General features: G+C 32.8%; 2 protein-coding genes across 4 annotated transcripts; one reads left to right on the forward strand and one right to left on the reverse strand.

The window, feature by feature from the left end:
- The first annotated feature begins 1,842 nt into the window (after positions 1–1,842).
- On the forward strand, positions 1,843–9,080 carry LOC130973543 (histidine kinase 3-like). 2 transcript variants are annotated; one of them, XM_057898125.1, is made up of 12 exons: positions 1,843–2,126; positions 2,448–3,121; positions 3,624–3,905; positions 4,829–4,998; positions 5,272–5,484; positions 5,703–5,889; positions 5,981–6,032; positions 6,171–6,400; positions 6,484–6,582; positions 6,661–7,787; positions 8,056–8,381; positions 8,619–9,080. In XM_057898125.1, the coding sequence occupies exons 2-11, from the start codon at positions 2,615–2,617 to the stop codon at positions 8,288–8,290; spliced, it is 3,102 nt and encodes a 1,033-aa protein (XP_057754108.1). In that variant the 5' UTR covers positions 1,843–2,126; positions 2,448–2,614; the 3' UTR covers positions 8,291–8,381; positions 8,619–9,080. The 2 variants fall into 2 exon arrangements, with proteins under 2 accessions (XP_057754108.1, XP_057754109.1); XM_057898126.1 differs by having other exon boundaries at positions 1,844–2,126; positions 2,752–3,121.
- Positions 9,081–10,890: 1,810 nt separating this feature from the next.
- Positions 10,891–12,747, reverse strand: LOC130976635 (uncharacterized). 2 transcript variants are annotated; one of them, XM_057901549.1, is made up of 2 exons: positions 12,515–12,747; positions 10,891–11,424 (listed from the first exon to the last, which is right to left on the reverse strand). In XM_057901549.1, the coding sequence occupies exons 1-2, from the start codon at positions 12,704–12,706 to the stop codon at positions 10,975–10,977; spliced, it is 642 nt and encodes a 213-aa protein (XP_057757532.1). In that variant the 5' UTR covers positions 12,707–12,747; the 3' UTR covers positions 10,891–10,974. The 2 variants fall into 2 exon arrangements, with proteins under 2 accessions (XP_057757532.1, XP_057757531.1); XM_057901548.1 differs by having other exon boundaries at positions 10,898–11,427.
- Positions 12,748–21,081: the final 8,334 nt, after the last annotated feature.

Consider the following 21,081-nt stretch of genomic DNA (forward strand, 5'->3'; position numbering starts at 1 on the left):
TGTAGGTTCATCTTTTTTCAAGTAATTTTACAACATTATGTATTTCTTCTTCTTCTTTATTTGATTTTTTTTTGTTTTTGTTCTTGTTAATAGTGTAAAACAAGAAGAAACATGAGAAGGTAAAATAAGAAGGAAAAGATGAAAAAAAAAAAGATAATGATGATGATGAAAAAGAAGAAAAAGAAGAAGAAGCAACAGATGATGAAGATGAAGAAGATGAAGAGTTTTGAGTTATGCATAATTTATCAGAATAAAAATACACCGAAATTTCTTAACAATAATACATAAATTTCTTAACTTTTACACCAAAATTTTATTACAAATGCAAAAAAATATTTTTTAATGCTGCATTTTTTTTCCTTATTTCTTTCTTTCTTTTAGTCGAATGAATTTTCCAAGTAATTTTGCAGCATTAAGTGTTTCTTCTTTTTCTTTGTTTGATTTTTTTGTTTTTATTCTTGTTAAGAGAGTAAAAAAGAAGAAATTTGAGAAGGTAAAACAAGAAGAAAATGATGAATAAGAAAAAAAAAAGATGATGATGATGAAAAAGAAGAAACAACAAAAGATGAAAAGGAAGAAGAAGAGTTTTGAATTAGACTGAATTTATCAGAATAAAATACACCGAAATTTTTTAACAATAACAAAAAATTTCTTAGGTTTTACACCAAAATTTAGCTACAAATTTTAATTAACTCAGAAATGCACCAAAATTACTTAATGATTGAGACACAAAAATACAGTTTGAAAACAACACACAAAAATGACTGAATGGAAAATGAGAAAAAGAAAGGAAGAGAAAAAATTTCAATGAAAAAAGAAGGAGGAAGAAGAAGAGGAGGAGGTGGTGGTGACAATAACAAAAGAGAAAAATAATAAAAAAGAAAGAAAATAAGAAGAAGACGAAGTATCAAAAATGACGAAAGAGAAGAAAAAAAACTTATAACAGAGGCACAAAAAAATATACGTGCACAAATATAAATGATTTGATTGGACTTATTTAATTAAATGACTTATATATAGAAATTAATTCGTTAATTTTACTAGCAACTCCTACACAATTAAATATTTACGTACACTAAATTTTTTACATTAATTATGCATTGAAGTTAACTTACATGGATTAAGTCGTTTATTTAAGAACCAATGATTAGCTGTGGAAATGTTTCATGACCAAGTTATGAATAAATTCTAGATCTCTTAGTTAAAAAAAAAAAAATCAGCTAATGTGATAATAAGACACATTTGTCAACTAGATATTATTTATAATGATGCAAAAATATATAATTAAAGTACTATAAAAAGCACAAACTATTCTTACACATACAATACATAAAAAATAAAAAATTAATCTAACAAATAAATGAATAAGTAGAAAAAAGTAATTTTTAATTTTTAATTTTTATTTTTTTAAAAAATTAGGATTTAAAATTAAAATTTAGAATAATAATTTAATTTTGATGTACTGTTAGTGTAAAACTATTTTACGCGTACATCTAATGACATTACGTCGTATTAGTAAAAATAACTACTTTTATATTCACCTTGTAAATAGTCATCCAAAAAACGATTGTAACTACATGACAATGCATTAAAATTAAATTTTTAAAATGAAAAAAATTTAAAACTTAATTGATATTAACAAAAAAAATTAACTTCCTAACTAAAGTCAAAATAAATTTGTACATGTATTGTTGGTTTTTTCTAACATATGAAGGAGCATTTTGTTAAAATAATATATTTTATTTATATATTTATTTTTTTTTTGAGTGGATAGTTGAGAAAGAGATAATGGCCAATACCAAGAAACATTGTTGCTATCATATTCTTATCATGTGTCTTTTGTAAAAATTCCTCCTTAGCTAGCAGCACCTCTTCACTCCCCATGAATTTCAATTCATTTCTCTAACTCTTTCTTTTTTTTCTTTTTCTTTAAGCTTCATTTTCCTTTCACTTACTTCATAATAATAATAATATTAATAATAATCCATTTCTTCCATTTCCAACAAAATCTTTTTGTTGGAGTAGTGCTTCATAGTTCAAAGTTCAAAGTTCAAACCTTGTTACTGCTTCTGAAAGATTTGAGGAACACTCTCTGATTTTGGTAGCTAAAGATCGAATCTTTGAAGGTTAGTTCTGGCCCCTCTTTTTTTTTTTTTTGGTCTTCTATGTCTTTGGTTGGTAGCTAGTAGTGGCTGACAAGATAAACAAGAAGTGTCAATTTCATGTTTCTGGAATCAGAAACTTGGAATCATTCTTTGGTTCTCTCAAAAAAAAAAAAGGGTGTTTGTGAATTTCATGTTTGGTTCTGCCATTCTAGACCTTTTTTTTTTTTCTCTCTTTTATTTTCATTTTTATTTTTTATTCTTTATTTTTTTCCCCAAGCTAATTGTTATGCTGGATAAGATAGCATCTTTATTTAGTTTCTCATCATATTTTGGTATTTTCAGGAACTATACTTCATAATTTCTCTTTTGGTGAAATAATTCTCTGAGTTTGTGGAGATTCTGTGGATTTGACAGTGTTTTTTTCCTCTCTCTCTTTGATACAAGTCATAGGCACTACTATCCCTTGGAACTGTTGATAGTAATAAAATTGAGTGGGGAACTGTTGTTGGATGAGTTTGATCCATGTTGTTGGGTTTGGTCTAAAAGTAGGGCATCTACTTTGGGTGCCATGTTGCTTGATTGTGTCTTTCATTTACCTCAACTGGTTCAATTGCAATCTTGGAATTAATCATAACCATAATTGTAGTAACAATAACAAGTGGAAGATGGGTTTTCTTGGAGATTATGATGGAAAGGTTTGGCTCAATAATTGGTGGGAGAAGAACTTAGGGAACACTTGTAAACAATACTATTACAAGTATAACAGTTTGAGGAGATCCTGGTGGAGGAAGCTCTGGCATGCTTATGTGGTTTTTTGGATTGTGATTTCGTCCTCGAGGTTCTTGCATATGAGCTCAGAGGCTACTGAGAAGAGGAAGGAAAGTCTGGTTAGCTTGTGTGATGAAAGGGCAAGGATGCTGCAGGATCAGTTTAATGTTAGTATGAACCATATTCAGGCTATGTCTATTTTGATCTCCACTTTTCACCATGCCATGGACCCTTCTGCGATCGATCAGGTACTCGATCTCAATAATAGTTTGCTATTTTGGCTTCCCTTTTTAAGTTAGATTTGTTTGTTTATTTTATTCAAGTAGGTAAATCTCTTAAGAGCTGGAACAGGTCTATGTTTGGTAAAGTTGCATTTGGTTAGAAATGCATGGTCTCAGTGGAAGAACACTAATGTCTTCGTCTTCGGTGTCTTTGTCTTAGGGTCCTGTCCCACCATCTCCCAGTTCCAAATGCAGCCTGAATGTCTCAGAACACAAAAGACAGAGACAAGAGACATGGAGGTTATCTATGTCTCTGTTTTTGGTGTCCACAATTATTTGGATGAAAAAAACTGGACAAAATTTTATCACATAATAGACACAATTCTGCTGTTTATGTATTTATTATCTCCTTTATCAAATTTGTGTCCTTGCATTTTTGTATTTCTTTCCTAAGACAGTTACCAAAGGAGGACTAATTGATGGTAAGTTCTTTGTTAAAAACTCAATCTAACTTGTGACAGCTCTGCAGAAAACTTTTGCCAGGTATACGGAAAGAACTGCGTTCGAGAGGCCCCTTACAAGTGGTGTTGCATATGCTGTAAGGGTGCTCCATTCCGAAAGGGAACAATTCGAGAAGCAGCAAGGGTGGACTATTAAGAGGATGGATACCCTGGAACAAAATCCGGTTCAAGAGGACGATTTCGCCTTAGAGGCATTGGAGCCATCCCCTATTCAGGAAGAATATGCTCCTGTCATCTTTGCCCAGGAAACAATCAAACATGTAATTTCTGTTGATGTGCTTTCTGGAAAGGTAACTTTCTCTTACCATCTCTTAAATGTAACTGTTTCAATTTATACATTTTTATTATGTTTAAAGTTTAAAACATCTATAGCTAACTATGAAATCTGTTAATAGAAGTTTGACACTATCAAACATGATCAACTATTTATTTATGTAAAGCATTTCACTCTTAATTTCATGGCAATGTATTGAATGGTAATAATGTACAAACTTGTACTCTTAAATCCATCTGTCATTAATGATTTCATGAGAAAACATGTTGAAAATGGGTTATGGAAGTTGGCCTTTTTAAAGAAACATGAAGTATCTTGTATTAAATGCATTTAATTACTTGACCAAGTAGGATTTATTTATTTATTTGTCAAAGGATTTACCTAAAGTGTATACAGGTATTTAAATGTACCTTGTTAAGGCTATTTATGTTGGAAAGTTTTGATTGTTTTTGAACATTTAACACCTCAACAAGTGGCCCTACCTAAACCCTTTTCCTTTGTGAAATGATTAAAATCAATGAAAAATTAAGGAGTTTTTTAATTTTTTATTCCAAATTATGTTCTGACAGAGAGTGCACCAAACATTTAATGTTGCAAGAGTGAATGGGTGTGAGAAAAAATAAAAAAAAACTCTATTAATTTAGTTAAATAAATGCCATTAAATAATTCTTTGGCTTTAGTGTAGTTTGGTTTTAGTTACTAGTCTTAAACACTTGTTAGCTTATTCCCAAAACTATTTATGCTCCAACATTGATACTTTTTCAATTATCTTTCTCTCCCTATTCTTTCATCTCCATGAGTTGATACCTTATAGAGTATAGAGAATTGAATAGTATAACTTTGTGGACATCAGATTGCTTAATTGTTACTGATTGTTCACGTTTGATGTTTTCGATATATGGCTATCAAATTTGAAGTTATTCACTTGTTCATCTACAGGAAGACCGGCAAAACGTGTTGCGTGCAAGAGAGTCAGGCAAAGGAGTCTTAACTGCTCCCTTCAGGCTGCTCAAAACAAATCGTCTAGGCGTTATCCTCACATTTGCTGTATACAAGAAAGAACTTCCATCAAATGCAACCCCAGATGAAAGGATTCAAGCAACTGATGGGTGTGTACTTAAATTTTTTGAACATTCAATGTGTTTGAACACTTAAAAGTCTTATTCTTTTTCAATGAAACAATTTCCAGTTTTATAAAACTTAAAGGGGTTCCCTTGGATTAGTGAAACACTTAACATAGTTTACCTCATTCGAGTTCGGTAATTAAGAGTTTCCAAGCAACTTTTTCACTGGGGACTGAATAATGAATTTGAGAGCACAATTCATACTGCATTTGACTTGCTAGAGAAGCTTTCTAATGTTTTCTATTAATTCCTGTGAAGGTATCTTGGAGGGGTCTTTGACATCGAGTCATTAGTGGAAAAATTACTTCAGCAACTTGCTAGCAAGCAGTCAGTCATTGTTAATGTTTACGATACTACAAATCATACCGATCCTATCGCCATGTATGGTTCAGATGTATTAGGTGATGAATTCTACCATGTCAGCACTCTCAACTTTGGAGATCCCTTCAGGAAGCATGAGATGCACTGCAGGTAACATATGTTGCCAAATGAGTTTTATATGTTATCTTATACGACGTGGTTTAATGCCATTTGGCATATTGATCTTACAAAACTTGCAGTTTAGAGGTCTCTTTTCTGGAGTTAGTTGTTTATTATTTTGGTCTATTATATTAATTTTCACATTATTGAAATGTGAAATTAGTCATAGACTTGAACCATGCCTGAAATCCAGTTTGATGCCGACACAGGTTCAAACAGAAACCACCGTGGCCATGGGAGGCAATACATTCATCAGTTGGCATGCTTGTTATTGCAGTCCTTATTGGATATATTCTCTATGCCACTGTGAATCGAATGTTCATTTCCGAGGATAATTACAATGAGCAGATGGAGCTTAAAAAACGTGCCCAGGCAGCTGATGTTGCAAAATCTCAGGTATGAGACTTCTTCTGACTGATATTATAACTTGCTTATCCTTAACTTATACTGATCATTTGGGGGGCCTAATTGATGATTGACACTGCAGTTTCTCGCCACTGTTTCCCATGAGATCCGAACACCAATGAATGGTGTCTTAGGTGAGTTGAACTCTTGACCCTGTTGTCCTTTGCTAGTATAATTTCACACATGCCCTGTCTTCTTATTTTAGTATAACTTGATAAAAGAGAGTGGTATTAATCATCTGTGAGTGACTTTGTTCTATAATTGGATTTCAGGGATGTTGAATATGCTTATGGACACAGATCTGGATGTAACACAACAGGAGTATGTCAGAACAGCACAGGGTAGTGGAAAAGCTCTTGTATCCCTTATAAATGAGGTTTTGGACCAGGCAAAGATTGATTCCGGTAAGCTAGAGCTGGAGGCAGTGGTGTTTGACTTACGGGCGATTTTGGATGATGTGTTGTTACTATTTTCTGAGAAGTCTCAAGGGAAAGGAGTAGAGGTAAAATTATTTCTCTTTGATATGATGGAAGTTTCAATTATTGCATTTCTAATTATAACATGATCGATTTTGGCGGAGCACAGTTGGCAGTATATGTCTCGGATGAGGTTCCAGAACAACTCATAGGTGATCCTGGAAGGTTTAGACAAATAATTACAAATCTCATGGGCAACTCTATTAAGGTATGTCTATAGGGATAGATGTTAGATTGACTTATACACATGCTTATGGTCTCAAAATGACAGTTGTTTGTTTGGCAGTTCACGGAAAAAGGACATATCTTTGTTACCATCCATCTTGTTGAGGAGGTTGTTCATTCAATAGAAGTTGAGCCGCAATCAACCTCAAAAGATACCTTAAGTGGTTACCCGGTTGCTGATATTCGTCGGAGCTGGGAAGGATTCAAGGCTTTCAGCCAAGAGGGACCTCTTGGTTCTTTTTCGTCCCCCTCGAGCGAGCTTGTCAATCTGATTGTATCTGTTGAGGATACTGGAGTAGGTATTCCTCTCGAGGCACAGTCCCGTATATTCACTCCTTTCATGCAAGTAGATCCATCCATCTCCCGAAAACATGGGGGAACCGGGATTGGTCTAAGCATTAGTAAGTGTTTGGTTGGACGTATGAATGGAGAAATTGGGTTTGTGAGCATACCCAACATAGGTTCCACTTTCACATTTACTGCTGTCTTCACAAATGGATCTCCCAATTCAAAGGAGGGTAGAAGTCAGCAAATCAACAACCAGCCTCATCTTGCCTCCTCGGAATTCCATGGCACGAATGCCTTAGTTATCGACCCCAGACCCATTCGAGCTAAAGTGTCAAGATATCACCTCCAACGTCTTGACATTCGTGTCGAATTAGTCTCAGATTTGGATCAAGGTTTGTCCCTCATAACCAATGGGAATTCAGCAATTAGTATTGTTTTTATTGAGCAGGAGGTCTGGGATAGAGATTCGAGCATTTCGTTGCACTTCGTCAACAATACTAGAAAAGTTGACCCTCCGAAGCTATTCATTCTTGTTAATTCCAATAGTTCTTTTAGAGCAAGTTCTGTAAATTCTGGTGATCCTTTTCCAGTTGTCATCACAAAACCTCTAAAAGCAAGTATGCTAGCTGTGACATTGCAAAGAGCCATGGGTGTTGGGAACAGAGGGAACACTCGAAATGTGGAGCTCCCCAGTTTATCTCTCCAACATCTTCTTCGAGGGAGAAGGATTTTAGTCGTAGACGACAACAGTGTGAACCGCACCGTGGCAGCCGGTGCCTTGAAAAAATATGGAGCTGATGTTGTTTGTGTAAGCAGTGGAAAAGATGCCATCTCCAAGCTGAAGCCACCCCATCAATTCGATGCCTGTTTCATGGATATCCAAATGCCAGAAATGGATGGGTATGCAACCAATATGCTTTTCTTCTAAATATGCAACCACTAATTTTGATGTTCTGTCAGTGTAAAACAACCTGCATCCAATCACATAATACCACATCATCAAAAGTAACTATTTTCATTGACCGCGTGCATGATCATCTAAAAGGACGGATTGTAAAACATTTTACACTGTCAGTGCATCAAAATTAAACTCTTAACAATTAATGTTCATAAACTTGTGCCACAATTTATTTGACAAGTATGCTAATATACAATTCTTTTGTGGCAGCTTTGAAGCTACAAGACGAATTCGAGAGCTGGAGCACATGGCGAGCATCGAAGCATCGATGGACGCTGATGGTAATAATTCCAAGTTGCGTGTTCCCATTTTGGCTATGACAGCGGACGTGATGCAGGCAACAAATGAGGAATGCCTAAAAAGTGGGATGGATGGATATGTTTCAAAACCCTTTGAAGCTGAACAACTTTATAGAGAAGTTTCACGGTTTTTCCCAACTTCATGAAAACAGATCGAAACCGGTGGAAACTGGAAGCATCTGCACCTGTTCTCCAGGACATACTTTGTGCATAAATAACTTCTCAAGTATCCTCAGAGTAAGTTTTTGCATAGGTGGAAACTCAGGTGCAGTTGACTTCACGTGAAGTTGATAACTGAGAACCGTTAGATGATTTAATTGATTTGATTAAATTTTCATCTAACGGCTCTCAACTATCAACTTCACGTGAAGTCGACTGCACCTGAGTTTTCACCTTCTGCATATTGCTACTTCCCCATTAAGCTCACTATTTTCTTGAAGATCCTTGGTTTTAAAGGTATTGATTCTTTCGCAGGGAGTGTACATAGGAGCCAAGTTTGATTCGTCGCAATTGGATTTTAGAATTGGTTGTGAAGGTATCAAAACTCGTTGATTGTTCAATGTAAAGTATTAACTTCCATCCATGGCATCATCTCGATCGAGGGGGGGACGACCCGGGTGTGTTTATATAAATGATTGGTTCTGGACATGTGGTGTCTCTTCGTTTTATGTATGTAGCAATAAGAATCCTACTTTGCTCACACCACTCTTGTAAACTTATTATAGTTTTAATACATCACGTGTGTATATAGATAGAGATTTGATTCAAGATGAGAGAAGGAAATTTTAGGTTATTAGTGACAAAGGTGGTTTAAGTGCACACCATACTAGCTCATCAATGGTGGCGTGTAACCGTCGTGCCGGATTCCGGCGTCAAAGATTGTGTAGTACATTGTTGGAGTGATCCATGGATTTTTGGCCGATTTGTACATTTTCATTTCTGGCTTGCTTTGGCTTCTATTTGTTTACCTTTCAATTGTTGTTCTTTTTCATTGTGTTATATATTTAGTAGTACAGTATAATATAAACAGGTTAAAGTGTTCAGATCAAATCAGAACATACTAATATTTGCATTTAATTTGGGGGTCATTTAGAATTTAAATACATAAAATAGTTCATAATATTTATTTTTATTAGACAATACAGTCTTTTTTAATTAGTTACCAACAGTAACGGTTGACATGGAATATTAACTTGCACACGTAGTCGTTAATTATTTTTAGAGACAGATTTAGATAATTATTCTCTTTTTATTTATGACTGGACTTCTTTATATTGTTAAAAAATGTAAGAAAATTGATTTTAATTAGAAGTTATTCTGTTTGGCTTTTTTCCCTTGAAAAGCAAAAAATCTTATTATTTTCTTTAAAAAGATATTAATGCTTTATAAAATTTATACAAATATATAAAGGTGATCTCTTTTTTTTTTTCAGTTAAAGAAAAACAGTTGAGTTTATGTTAAAAGACAAAAAATTAAGAGTAAAGTGATAAATAAATCTTTGAAGATTTATACTTCGGACATATTAGTCGCTAAAAAAAAAATATCAATAAAATTCTTAAAATAACAGGTGTGGACACATTACTTTTAAATTAGGGTAAAAAATTTTAATTTAAACTAACTTGTCTACGTTTATACTCATTCATCCTCACTTTTTTCTAGGGGTGGCAACATTATCCGAATTTACAGGTATCCACTCCGTCTCTACCCGTTCGGGGTGAGATCGGATTTAGGTAATACCTGCTCCGATATATATATAATATGTAATATATGTAAAATAATTAGTAAAATAATTAATATTGTATCATATTTAAATTTTTATCTTAATTTATGTTATGTATGCCATGATGGTTATATAAATTTTAAAATTTAATTTCATTTGATGGATTTTAATAATTATAGGAGCGGATAGAATTGGAGTGGTACCCATGGAGGCGGATTAAGGTTCAATTTTTTACTATTTGTAGATAGAAGTGGGGCGAATTCTATGCGAATTATTGTAGGATGGGACGGAATTAGATAGAGCAAACATTTGCATTCGCCCCTATCCGCCCCATTGCCACGCACCCACCCCTACTTCTTCCTCGACTAACGGAGGGCGTTAAATAACAAGGGTTGAGATGAATGTAATTATTTTTAAAGTTCTCGTGGTACAATAAAAAATTTGTTAGAGACTAAATTAAATATTTAATCTTTGTAAAAAAAAAACAAAAGAAATTAATGTTGCTTAACGAAAATATCATTTTAAATTTTTTTATAATATTAAGGACAATAAAAAAATAAAAACAATTTTCATCTGAAATAATTTTGCAAAGTAAAATAATATTTTATCTTTAATTAATTTTATTACTTTTTAGATTTATTTAAAATAGTAATACAAGAGTTTGCCATATACAACATTTCCTGATGCCTTTATAGTTTATATTCATCAGTAAACTTCGAGTTACCGGCGAAATAAAATTGAGTTCCTTTTAAAATAGAAAAACTCTTGAAACAACAATTTTTAACATTTTTTATCATTATTTAACCAATAAAATTATTAAATTATTTTTGACAAATAAATTTTATTAATTTATATGTATAAATTCTAAAAAATTTGAATACAAACTATTTTAATTTATGTGTAAAACTTTGATAAGTTCAAGTATAAATTATATATTTTTTAAATTTTGATAAATTTAAATATAAATTATTACTAGCCAAATATTCATTAAAAATAATAATATTTACTGACAATATAATATTTCTTCAAAATATTTGTGATATAAATATAAAGAAAAGAATATTTGAAACAACATTGATATTTATTAGTGGACAGAATGAGTAGCCAGTTTCATTGGTTTCCATTATTGATACCTAAATTTGTTACATCCATATGAGGCATCTCTGGCAACTTGAGAGAAGCAAGTGACGATGAAGATTCATCATCATGCTCTTTGTTGTTGTTGTCATCTTCTTGGGCGTTGACTTTGACCATTGCTTTGATCATACTTCCAAAGGACCTAAATGGATGGTTAATTCCATCTTTCACCTTCATAATCATTGAAACCTCTGAAAGTTGCCAAGCCACAGTGAGAACAATCATAACTGACAGAAGGCAATGAGTTACAAAATTCTGTCTTTTTATTTTCCTCAACTCCTTCACTATCTCATTAGTTTCAGTGCTTCCATTGCAAGAATCTGCGTTTTTATTTTCTGTTTTCATTACTGTAGAAGCTTCCGAACCCGAAGGGCTAGAAGCTTCGGATTGAGCAAGTGGATCATCTCTTTGCAACACCTCCAACTGCTAATTGATTGAGAAAATGCACATACAAGAAATGCTTTTAACATGGACAAGTAATTGGCATCAATCTCAACCTTATATTAGTAAATGTCCTTTTCAATCTCTAACCATTTGTCTGATAGATTTTTCACCTCCTAAGAAATCTAAAAATCTAAATCGATCCCTATCTACTTTAAAATATGTATATTCCAGTTCCTAACAATTTTGAATAAATGTATTTTTGGTCTTAGGTAATGTTTTTTCCAATCCATACATCTATCAAAGTAGATAGAGACCAATTTAAATTTTTAGATTTTTTTAAGAAGTGAAAAGTCCATCGAACAAATGATTAAAGACCGAAAAGGACATTTATTCTATATTTTATAAAGCGGGACACCAATCTTCCTTATAAACATTACATTTGATCAACATAGGAAAGTCGTAGATATCACGAAATTCAAAGGTGTTGTGAGTAATATCATCTTATTTTAGGGACACTAACTAGTATAATGTACTTTATATAATCGGTAATATTAGAAAGATGGAAAAAAGAAAAATCAAAACAATCTAAATTTATTTTATTTAATATTTATTTATTATAAAATATATTAAATAAAGTTAATAAATTTTGACAATTTCTTATTATAAACTTTTGTTCTAAGAGACTTTTCATTATATAATAAGCATAGTATTCACCGAGACTTATTTTAATAAAATTAGTAGTTAACAAATTTTTATTTTATACTAAACATAATACTAAGATTTATTTTAATTTTTATCTTTTAATCTTAATTTTTTAGTCTTAATTGTCCAGTGTCTTTCTTCCAAATATTATTTTAAAGGTAAAAATTCAAAGTGTAGTCGAATTCATCATGTGAAGTTGATATTCGAAAACTGTTAAATGAAAATTTAGTTAAATCAATCAAATCATCTAACAACTTTCAGTTATCAACTTTACGTGAAGTCAATTGTATATGAATTTCTACCTATCTTAAAGCTTTCACTGACCAATTAAGTTTAATCGAAAAAGCTAAATAAATTATGCGCCGTTTCGGCATATATATAGTTGAAGGAAACGCGGTTTCGAAGGAAAAAGAATAAACGGCGGTACCTGAAGCTGAGAGTGAGAAGCGGCAGAGAGAAGATTGGTAAGAGCGAGTTGGTATTCACTTTCAGGTTCAGGATATTCGTCGTTGTAAATTGCTTTGTTCTTGTTTTCTTTTATCAGCTTCTGAATTGCGTTGTCTATCACCTCCAACCTTCCACCTTCTTCCATTCTCGCCGGACACCCAATATTTGACATTGCTTCTCTCCTATTCCCTTCCTTTTATCTATAAAAACGAACCATCTATTAGATCCTAGAAAATAATAATAATAATAATAATAATAATAATAAGGAAAAGTCTAGGGGCCAGTAATTTTGTTGAATTTTGGCCAGCATTTAACCATTAGAGAAAGGTGAGCCATTGGATAAAATTTCACACCAATCTCACACCATCAAATCATCATTGATGGCTAGTTGATAGCTAACAATCACAAAAATTGCTGGCCCCTAGCATTACTCTAATAATAATAATAATAATAAATTAATATACAGATTAATTTTTAAAATTTTATTCTAATTTCAGTTTATTTTTTGGTAGAATAATTATTTAAATTAATTTTTAAAAATTTTAAAAGTGGATATTTTGATTCTAAAACAAATTTAATACACAAATTAATTATCAATATTTTTTTAGACATATCAGTCATAGTTTAGAATTTAAAGTTTAGAGATTTATTTTACTTTTATTATATATCAATCTTTATTATTATTAGCTTAAATTTATGAATGTGGACAATAATATTAACATATTAATACATTCTTTTCATTAAAAACAAGTAAAATGAATAATAATATTTTAAAATTTAAATTAAAATATTTTTTTAATATAAACATATTTTTTAATTTTATTATATTATATATAAAATAATTTTAAATTTAAATTTTTTGTAAAATAGTCTCTAATAGATTTATTGATTATTATTATTATTATTGGGTGAATATATATACTTTTGTATTGTTTATATTTTTTTATACAAAAACTCTTTTTATATTATAAATATATACATAAAAATTTAATAAATAAATTTATTATTATTTTTATCTAAAAATACAAAAAATATGGTATAATATTATTGTATAATTAATAATAATAATTTTTTTATTTTAATTTTTTATAGATGAGATACTGTTATATTTGATAAAATAAAATATTGAAGATTGATATATGTATTAACTTTTTTTTGGAATTAAAATATTTATTTTTAAATTTTTGAGAATTGATTTAGATAATTATTCTACTAAAAAATGAATTGTGACTTATTTATTTGATGTAGTAAAACTTTAAAAATATTTGTATGTATTAACTTTTTAAAGACTAAAATATTCGTTTTTAAAATCTTTAAAAACTTATTTATATAATTACTCTATAAAATTATGAACTCATATAATTATCATTTTATAAAACTATTAATTAAAAATTAAATAATAATTTAATTAAATATATTAATAACTAAAAAATAACTCTATATACAATTTCCATTAATAATAATATATTAATAAAAAAATTTCTATTATTATAATAAAGAGAATGCAGAAATTTAGGATTCAATTTTTTAATACTAAAAATGTCCTTCTCGTCAATTTTTCTCTAATAACTTCTATTACATCCAAAACTCTACTAATAATTATATCGATATTGTTATGTGAAAAAATATTTTTAGCAAACAAATCTAATTAATTTATCTCAAACTTAAGAAAATTATTTACACAAATTTCAGTTGAAGAAAAAAGACGCTTAACCAAAAAATTAGTTGAATTTAGTTTAAAAAATAATTTATTCACATAATATTTTTTAAATTATATAATTACTTTTTATTATGTATATTTTATTAATCCAATTATTAAATCATAATAATAACTTATGATGAAAATATTTATATATTGATTTTTAATTTTGAAGTATAAAAATTATAATAAATAATTTTATATTAAAATATTGTTATAAATAATCTACAATATATACAATTTTAATTCAATAATTATTTCTGAAAAGTTATACCAACAAAAATTATTAAACAATGCAACATTTATCTTAATGAGTAGTTAGGATAAAGTAATAAATAAATTCTTAAAAATTTATATTTTAAACAGATTAAATTAAAAAAATATCAATAAAATTATCTATAATAATAAATATAGATAAATTAATTTAAATTAATATATTTTATTTTAATTATAAAAATAATATATTTATATTTATTATTTTAAAAAAATTATTAAATTTTTTTAAAAATTAATCTTTTTAAAATATAAATTTTTAAAAATTTATTTATCGTTTTACTCAAATAATTAATACTAAATTACTAATGTAGATGGAGAATGATTAACATATATAAATAATAGATGTAGAAATATCTCAATAACCTCGATTCTTAATTGAGTTTCGCTAAAGAATTAATTAAGAATTAAGTTAATTTTAATTAATTAGTTAAAAAAATAAATTTATTATAAAAAATAAAAAAATTACTATTTTAATTTTTTAAATTTAAATTTAAAAATAAAAAAATTGACTTAATGAAATTATAATTCCTTAAATCTTTTCTTCTTAATTCTCTCTCATCCACCGCCAAAGGTTCAATTATTATTGTAAAGAGACGTGCCCTTTTGCTCTTTTCTTTTCTTTTCTAGTACCATCCAATTTTTGGACGGGGACCAGGGGATACAGTGGGCTTAGCTATAGTAGATTAGTTGTAGTGAAGTTTCTCTAAGATGCCTGATCCTCGTCATTAAATGAACTCCATTTATGAATTAGAGAAGCATATTGACAAATGTATTGTTATTATTTCCTTTAATTTGTATAGATATATCACTCCTTTGTTATTTTGAAAATTTTACAAGGGCTTCCAATCATGGTTTATAAGAGCTAACTCATGAGGGCTTCCTTTGTTTGTTATCGGCTTTTATATTTAAATAAATTAATAAGAGATGCAAATGATGTAAATTCTTTAAATGAAATTCGAAAACGTAATTCTCCTAAATCATATAATATATAAATCGTCTTAAATTTTTGTGTTTTATATAATATATAAATCATGCTATTTTTTGAACAATTTATGTATGAAATGCATTGTTCAAAAATACATAAATCGTTCCAAACCTTTGTATGTTTTAAAATGTATATAAATCGTCCTAGGTTACTATGAATTACGTTCTTAACCATAAAATTCATTGTCCTAGCATAATTTACGTGCAATTAGCCACCCCTCACGATCCTAGCACGATTTATGTGCTATTACGTTAAGGCACATTAGGCTGAAACGATTTACGTTCAAAAACACAAAACTTATGACCATGGAACGATTTATGTGCTTAAAGAGGCTATAAATAAATGAGAACGATGTATATCGAGCCAGAGTTGAATTGAGGATTTTGGGAAGATGGCTGAGGGTGTATTTTAGTTAGTTCATCATCGAAAAAAAATTGATGAAAACACACAAGTGAGGGTGTAAAGTTCACAAGTAAAAAGCAGGTTGGATTGTTTGTAAATCTTTCAACGAGTTTAGAGGATTTACGAAATAGTATATTACAGAAGTTAGGACAGTGCGGTAAAAAGCGTGTGAAGCAATTATTTTTTCGGATCCTTATCTTACTCAGGCAAGGTTATGTAAAGTTTGGAAAGTATGAGATGCTAGGCGACGACGACATTCGTGTTATATTTCACAGTCAATCTAGATTATCAGTTGGGGGCTATGGAGTCTTTTGTGAGAATGGTTGATGTGGAGGGTAACTCTGGTGGATCTGCTCCGAATCCGCCCACCTTCGGGCTAGAAGGTGCTTCTAGCGCCATTCCAATCGGTCACGATGTCACCGCCCATGTTTCGTCTCTATCATTTGCAGCAGATCTGCCTGTTCAGGCCGATAATGCAAACGACTTGGGTGATGTGCGTACCTTCGGTGAGCTTGCAGCTGCAATCAGAGCAGCACCGGTATTGGATGGTACAACAGTAGTACCCTCCACACTTCTCTACGTTGGAACTTGAGGCAATGAATCAACCAGCATTTTCAGGTCAACAGTTGTCTGCTATTCACGTAGACGGGCACGATATGCATGGCACAGAGGACTTTGAAATTGGGCAACGGTTCTAAAGTAAGGAGGAAGCAGTGTTGACAGTGAAGAGTTATAATATTCGTCGAGGTGTTGAGTATAAGGTGTTTCAGTTCGATCAGTTGAAGTATCACGCAAAGTGCGTCCAGTTTGGGAATGGGTGTAATTGGCTGATACGTGTGACTATACGGCAGAGAAAATGCTACTAGAAAGTCTGAAAGTACAATAAGTCGCACACATGTCTTGCAACCGAACTGTCGGCCGACCACTGGCATCTTGATTATCATGTGATCTGTGCGTCAATACTATCGTTGGTCATGGCGAATACAGAAATCTCGGTGAAAGTATTGCAGAATGCGGTCTCAACGAAATATGGTTTCAAGTTCAGTTACAGGAAGGTGTGGATGGTTAAGCAGAAGGCGATTGCACAGATTTATGGTGATTGGGAGGAGTCTTACAACCTGATTTCGAGGTGGATAATCGGGGTTCAGATGTACATGCCAAACACTATTGCAATGTTGCGTACTTCACCTGTAAGGTCTGGTAATACGGTCGATGGCTCGAGGTTATTCTTCCATCGATTGTTTTGGACGTTTCCTCCGTGTATTGAGGCCTTCAAGTATTGCAAGTCTCTGATTTTCATTGATGCTACCTATTTGTATGGCAAATACGGTGGTACTTTATTCATGGTGATTTCAGCCTAACAACATGTAGTAATCCAACACTATCTAGGTAAGGCTTAATATGGTCATGCAATATCATCTTCTGTTGCCTACAGATGCTCCTTACACACGGGGTTGGCTGATAAAAGAATAATAACCACAGTCGCAACTCAACAACGCATAATAACCAAAAATATATATCAGAAATCAAATTCACCCCTGAACCACACAACAACCACATCATTCCTAAGAATGTTAACCCTAAAATATTACAAATTTCTAAAAATACAAGCTATATAGATTAACAAAATTACATTAAAATAACTCAACATATTACCGTCATCAACTATATCAATTGTAAACCAATTTAACCACTAACCTCTTCGTCGATAAAACCCGCAACGTGTGCAATACCATTCAATCAGTACATGTCGCCTTCGTTCCTCATCATCTTACACCAAACTAGTTGGGCCCACCTTCCACCACCCGCCTCCGCCACCTACCCAACCTTCAACCGCCACACTTATCAGCTGCCTCTTCTGCCGTCCGCCACCCTCTTTTTTGTGCACCGGTACCTACCCTCCACCAGCACCAACTTCCCTCCACCCAATCTGTTGGTCACTTTCTTCCCATCGGTCTCCTCCTCTTCAGCAAGCTCCCTGCCGTCAATGGAGGCTCACAAATAAAGCATTACTCGTGGGAAGATAAGTAGGGTTAGCCTTTACACATGATTCATCCTAAGCTATTGAGCATTATATTTATGCGCGTAAATCGTGCTGGATTGTTGGAGTTAGGTAAGCACGTAAATTATGCTAGAGTGTTGGGAGGTATTGGTTTGCACGTAAATTGTGCTAGGAGGAAGAGGGTTAGGTATTAGAACGTAAATCATTCTAGGGTTGTGGGTTTTAGGGTTGAAAAGCGTTACTCAACCTTGGGTGGGACGATTTATATACATTTTAGAACACACAAAGGCCTGGAGCGATTTATGTATTTTTGAGCAATGTATTTCATGCATAAATCGTTCCAAAGTAGCATGATTCATATATAATATAAAACATAAAAATTTAAAACGATTTATATATTATATGGTTTAGAAGAATCGCGTTTTCAAAATCCATTTAGAGAATTCAGGTAATTTACATCTTCTATTAATTTATTTAAATAAAAAAACCTTTTGTTATCTAACCTTTTGGATGTTAAAGTCTCACATTTCCAATGCAAAGAAAACTTTAAAAGCTTCCCAGCACCGAACTAGGAGTGACCGAGTGACAACCAGTGGCGAAATTTTTAGTGAATTTTGGAGGGGGGACATGTAATTTTTTAAAAAATATAGCCTGGATGATAAATATTAAAAATCACAATACATATTTATTAAATATTTAAATATTTTAAAGCAACTTAGATTAGTTGAGTGGTGAGTTCACGAGTAAATACCCATAGTAGTCCCTGAGATTCACGTAATTACTCATAGTAATCCTTAAGATCCCAATTTCCCTATTGTAGTCCTCCAGATAGAGCTCCGAGCACTCAAACTAGTCCCTGGCCATATTTCAGGTGATGACTCATCACCGGAGCGCTGACGTGGCCTAGGATTGCCACGCTGGACTGCTGCCAACGGCTAGCTAAGCTGGCTAAGTTCCAATTTTTACCCAGATTGGTCCCTCCTAGTATAATTAACCCTAAATCCCCAAATTCTCATACACCTCCCCTCTTCGTCTTGTTCACCTCTTCTTCTTCCTCTTCCATACACTTGTTCCTGTTCATGCACTCTCATCCGGGGCTGCTACTCATGTCGATGATGGGTGGAGGTAGCACTGCAGGTGGAAGCTCTGTTCGTTTCCCATCTAGCTGGAACCGGAGTAGAACACAAACGAAGAGCAGAAGATCAGTCCCGCCAGAATGGTGCGGCTGTGGCTGTAGGCCAGTTCTCAGATGGTCTGGCACAGATTCGAATCCGAATAAACCGTTCTATGGCTGCCCCAATTATAATGTAGGTTAGGGTAATCACTTGTGTTGCTGTTGTTCTCCTCCCCTGACTGTTCTTGTGTTGTTATGCCTCCCCTGAATATTCTTGTGCTGTTCCTCTCTAAACGTTGATCCTTTATTGGTTGCAGACAAGTGGGAAGAGATGGTGCGGGCTTTTTGTGTGGGCAGATTCTGTGAATGAGGAACAGGTTGAAAAGTCAGAATCGTGTGGTGATGAAGTGAAGATCAACGTTGATTGGAGGCTTCGAAGGTTGGAGGAGGATGTCCAGATGCAAAAAGTGATGACCCAGTTGTTATTGTTAGGTGTGTGTGTATTGACAGTGTTGTTGGTGATCCTGTATTGTAAATGATGAATGAATTGGTGGTTTTGGGTTTCTTGTTATGAACATTTGTAAAAATCTGCTTCTTGATGGAATGAAAAGTGCTATTAACTTTGAAATTGTTGTTAATTTAAATTCCATTGTGTATGAAAAAAATAAAGAAACTACTTCTTGAATGGTAAACCACATAGCATAGTATATTAACATAAATTCCATTGTCTATCAAGAAACAACAAAAGTTGACTGTAAAAGGCAGCCTAGAAACTATGTTGCTGCTATCTGTAGTTTCATCAAAAGCAAGGCCAAGGCATACCAAAAAGGCCTTTGCATCACAGTTCACCATCTAGTCATTATACGATGGAAAAGACTAATAACAAAACACAAAACAGAAACTCCTAAGTACATATATCTAAAGTATTCAATTCTTCTTTCTTGGGGGCCTAAATCCTGGCGTTGGGATGAACTGCATCAAGTTGGCAAACTTTGAAAATGTTGCTGAAGATGCACCCTGCAAGGGATTCACTGTTGGTGCGGTTGGCTGATTAGAGGATCGTCTTCGTGGTGACAGCTTGGAAGGTCTTTTCGGTGCAGGATCCTATAGGAGAAATAAGTGGCGTTAACTATTATTTATGCATGGAAATAACAACATACTCATATGTAAAATTTTAGTTACCTTTCCAGAATCCTCTTGCTCAGAAGCAGAAGGTTGAGTTAATTCGATCTCCTGGGGATTGCTTCCCAAATCTGCTTGGCCAGAAACGTCTTGGGGCTGCTGAACCGGCTTCTCAGGCACAGTATGAACTTCATCATTTTTCTTCTTCTCAGCTGCCTCGGCGGCAGCGGCAGCGACTGCTGCTGCAGCAGCAGCAGTAGCAGCATCAGCATCTCTTTTCTTTTTGCAGCCTCTCTTTGTATGCCCCTTATCACCACAGTAACTGCATGTAAAGGCACTCAGCTGTCTCTTTAGGTGTACACCATCTGTAGTGTTGCCTGAGAGTTTTGGGTCAACTTTAGGCTTAGTTCCAAAAGCACTCTTCTCGTCCGCATCCATCCTCCTCTTCATCTTTAGTTTTCCAGGTTTTGTCTTGATTTTAGGGGCATGTGGCTTGTTACAGTCCTCTACTTTTTCCCACAGTGGTTGACCCGGAATTGGATTAATGTGGTGGTTATAAGTTTTCTTGTATGAGTCCATGGTCAGCCATCTGTGACAGAAGTCTTCTGGCTGTTTATTCACACGAGACAGGACAGCACAAGCGTGCACACACGGGATACCTGCAGGTGCCAAACAGTGAGATGAACCATGATAATAGTTATGGCTGAATAAAGTAAAATGCATAAAATGCACTACAAATGGAAGCTACAATTCTTCAAGTAAGCATAACAGCACAATGGTTTTCCTAATAAGTAACCATGAAGATCCAATCATGTCACAGTCTATGCAGATAAGCAAAACAGCAAAATTCTTAACAAAATAACTAACCATCATACTCAAATGGAAGCTACAATTCTTCAAGTAAGCATAACAGCAGAATTATTTCCCTAATAACCAACCATGAAAAT

Source organism: Arachis stenosperma, chromosome 4 (genome assembly GCF_014773155.1).
Source record: "Arachis stenosperma cultivar V10309 chromosome 4, arast.V10309.gnm1.PFL2, whole genome shotgun sequence".
Taxonomy (NCBI): domain Eukaryota; kingdom Viridiplantae; phylum Streptophyta; class Magnoliopsida; order Fabales; family Fabaceae; genus Arachis; species Arachis stenosperma.

Coding starts and splice junctions, on each gene's coding strand:
- LOC130973543 (XM_057898125.1), top strand. CDS start 2,615: ATGAGTTTGATCCATGTTGTTGGGTTTGGTCTAAAAGTAGGGCATCTA. Junction 4,999..5,271: donor AGGATTCAAGCAACTGATGG/GTGTGTACTTAA, acceptor ATTCCTGTGAAG/GTATCTTGGAGGGGTCTTTG. Junction 6,033..6,170: donor ACCAATGAATGGTGTCTTAG/GTGAGTTGAACT, acceptor ATTGGATTTCAG/GGATGTTGAATATGCTTATG.
- LOC130976635 (XM_057901548.1), bottom strand. CDS start 12,706: ATGTCAAATATTGGGTGTCCGGCGAGAATGGAAGAAGGTGGAAGGTTG. Junction 11,428..12,514: donor CTTCTCACTCTCAGCTTCAG/GTACCGCCGTTT, acceptor TCAATCAATTAG/CAGTTGGAGGTGTTGCAAAG.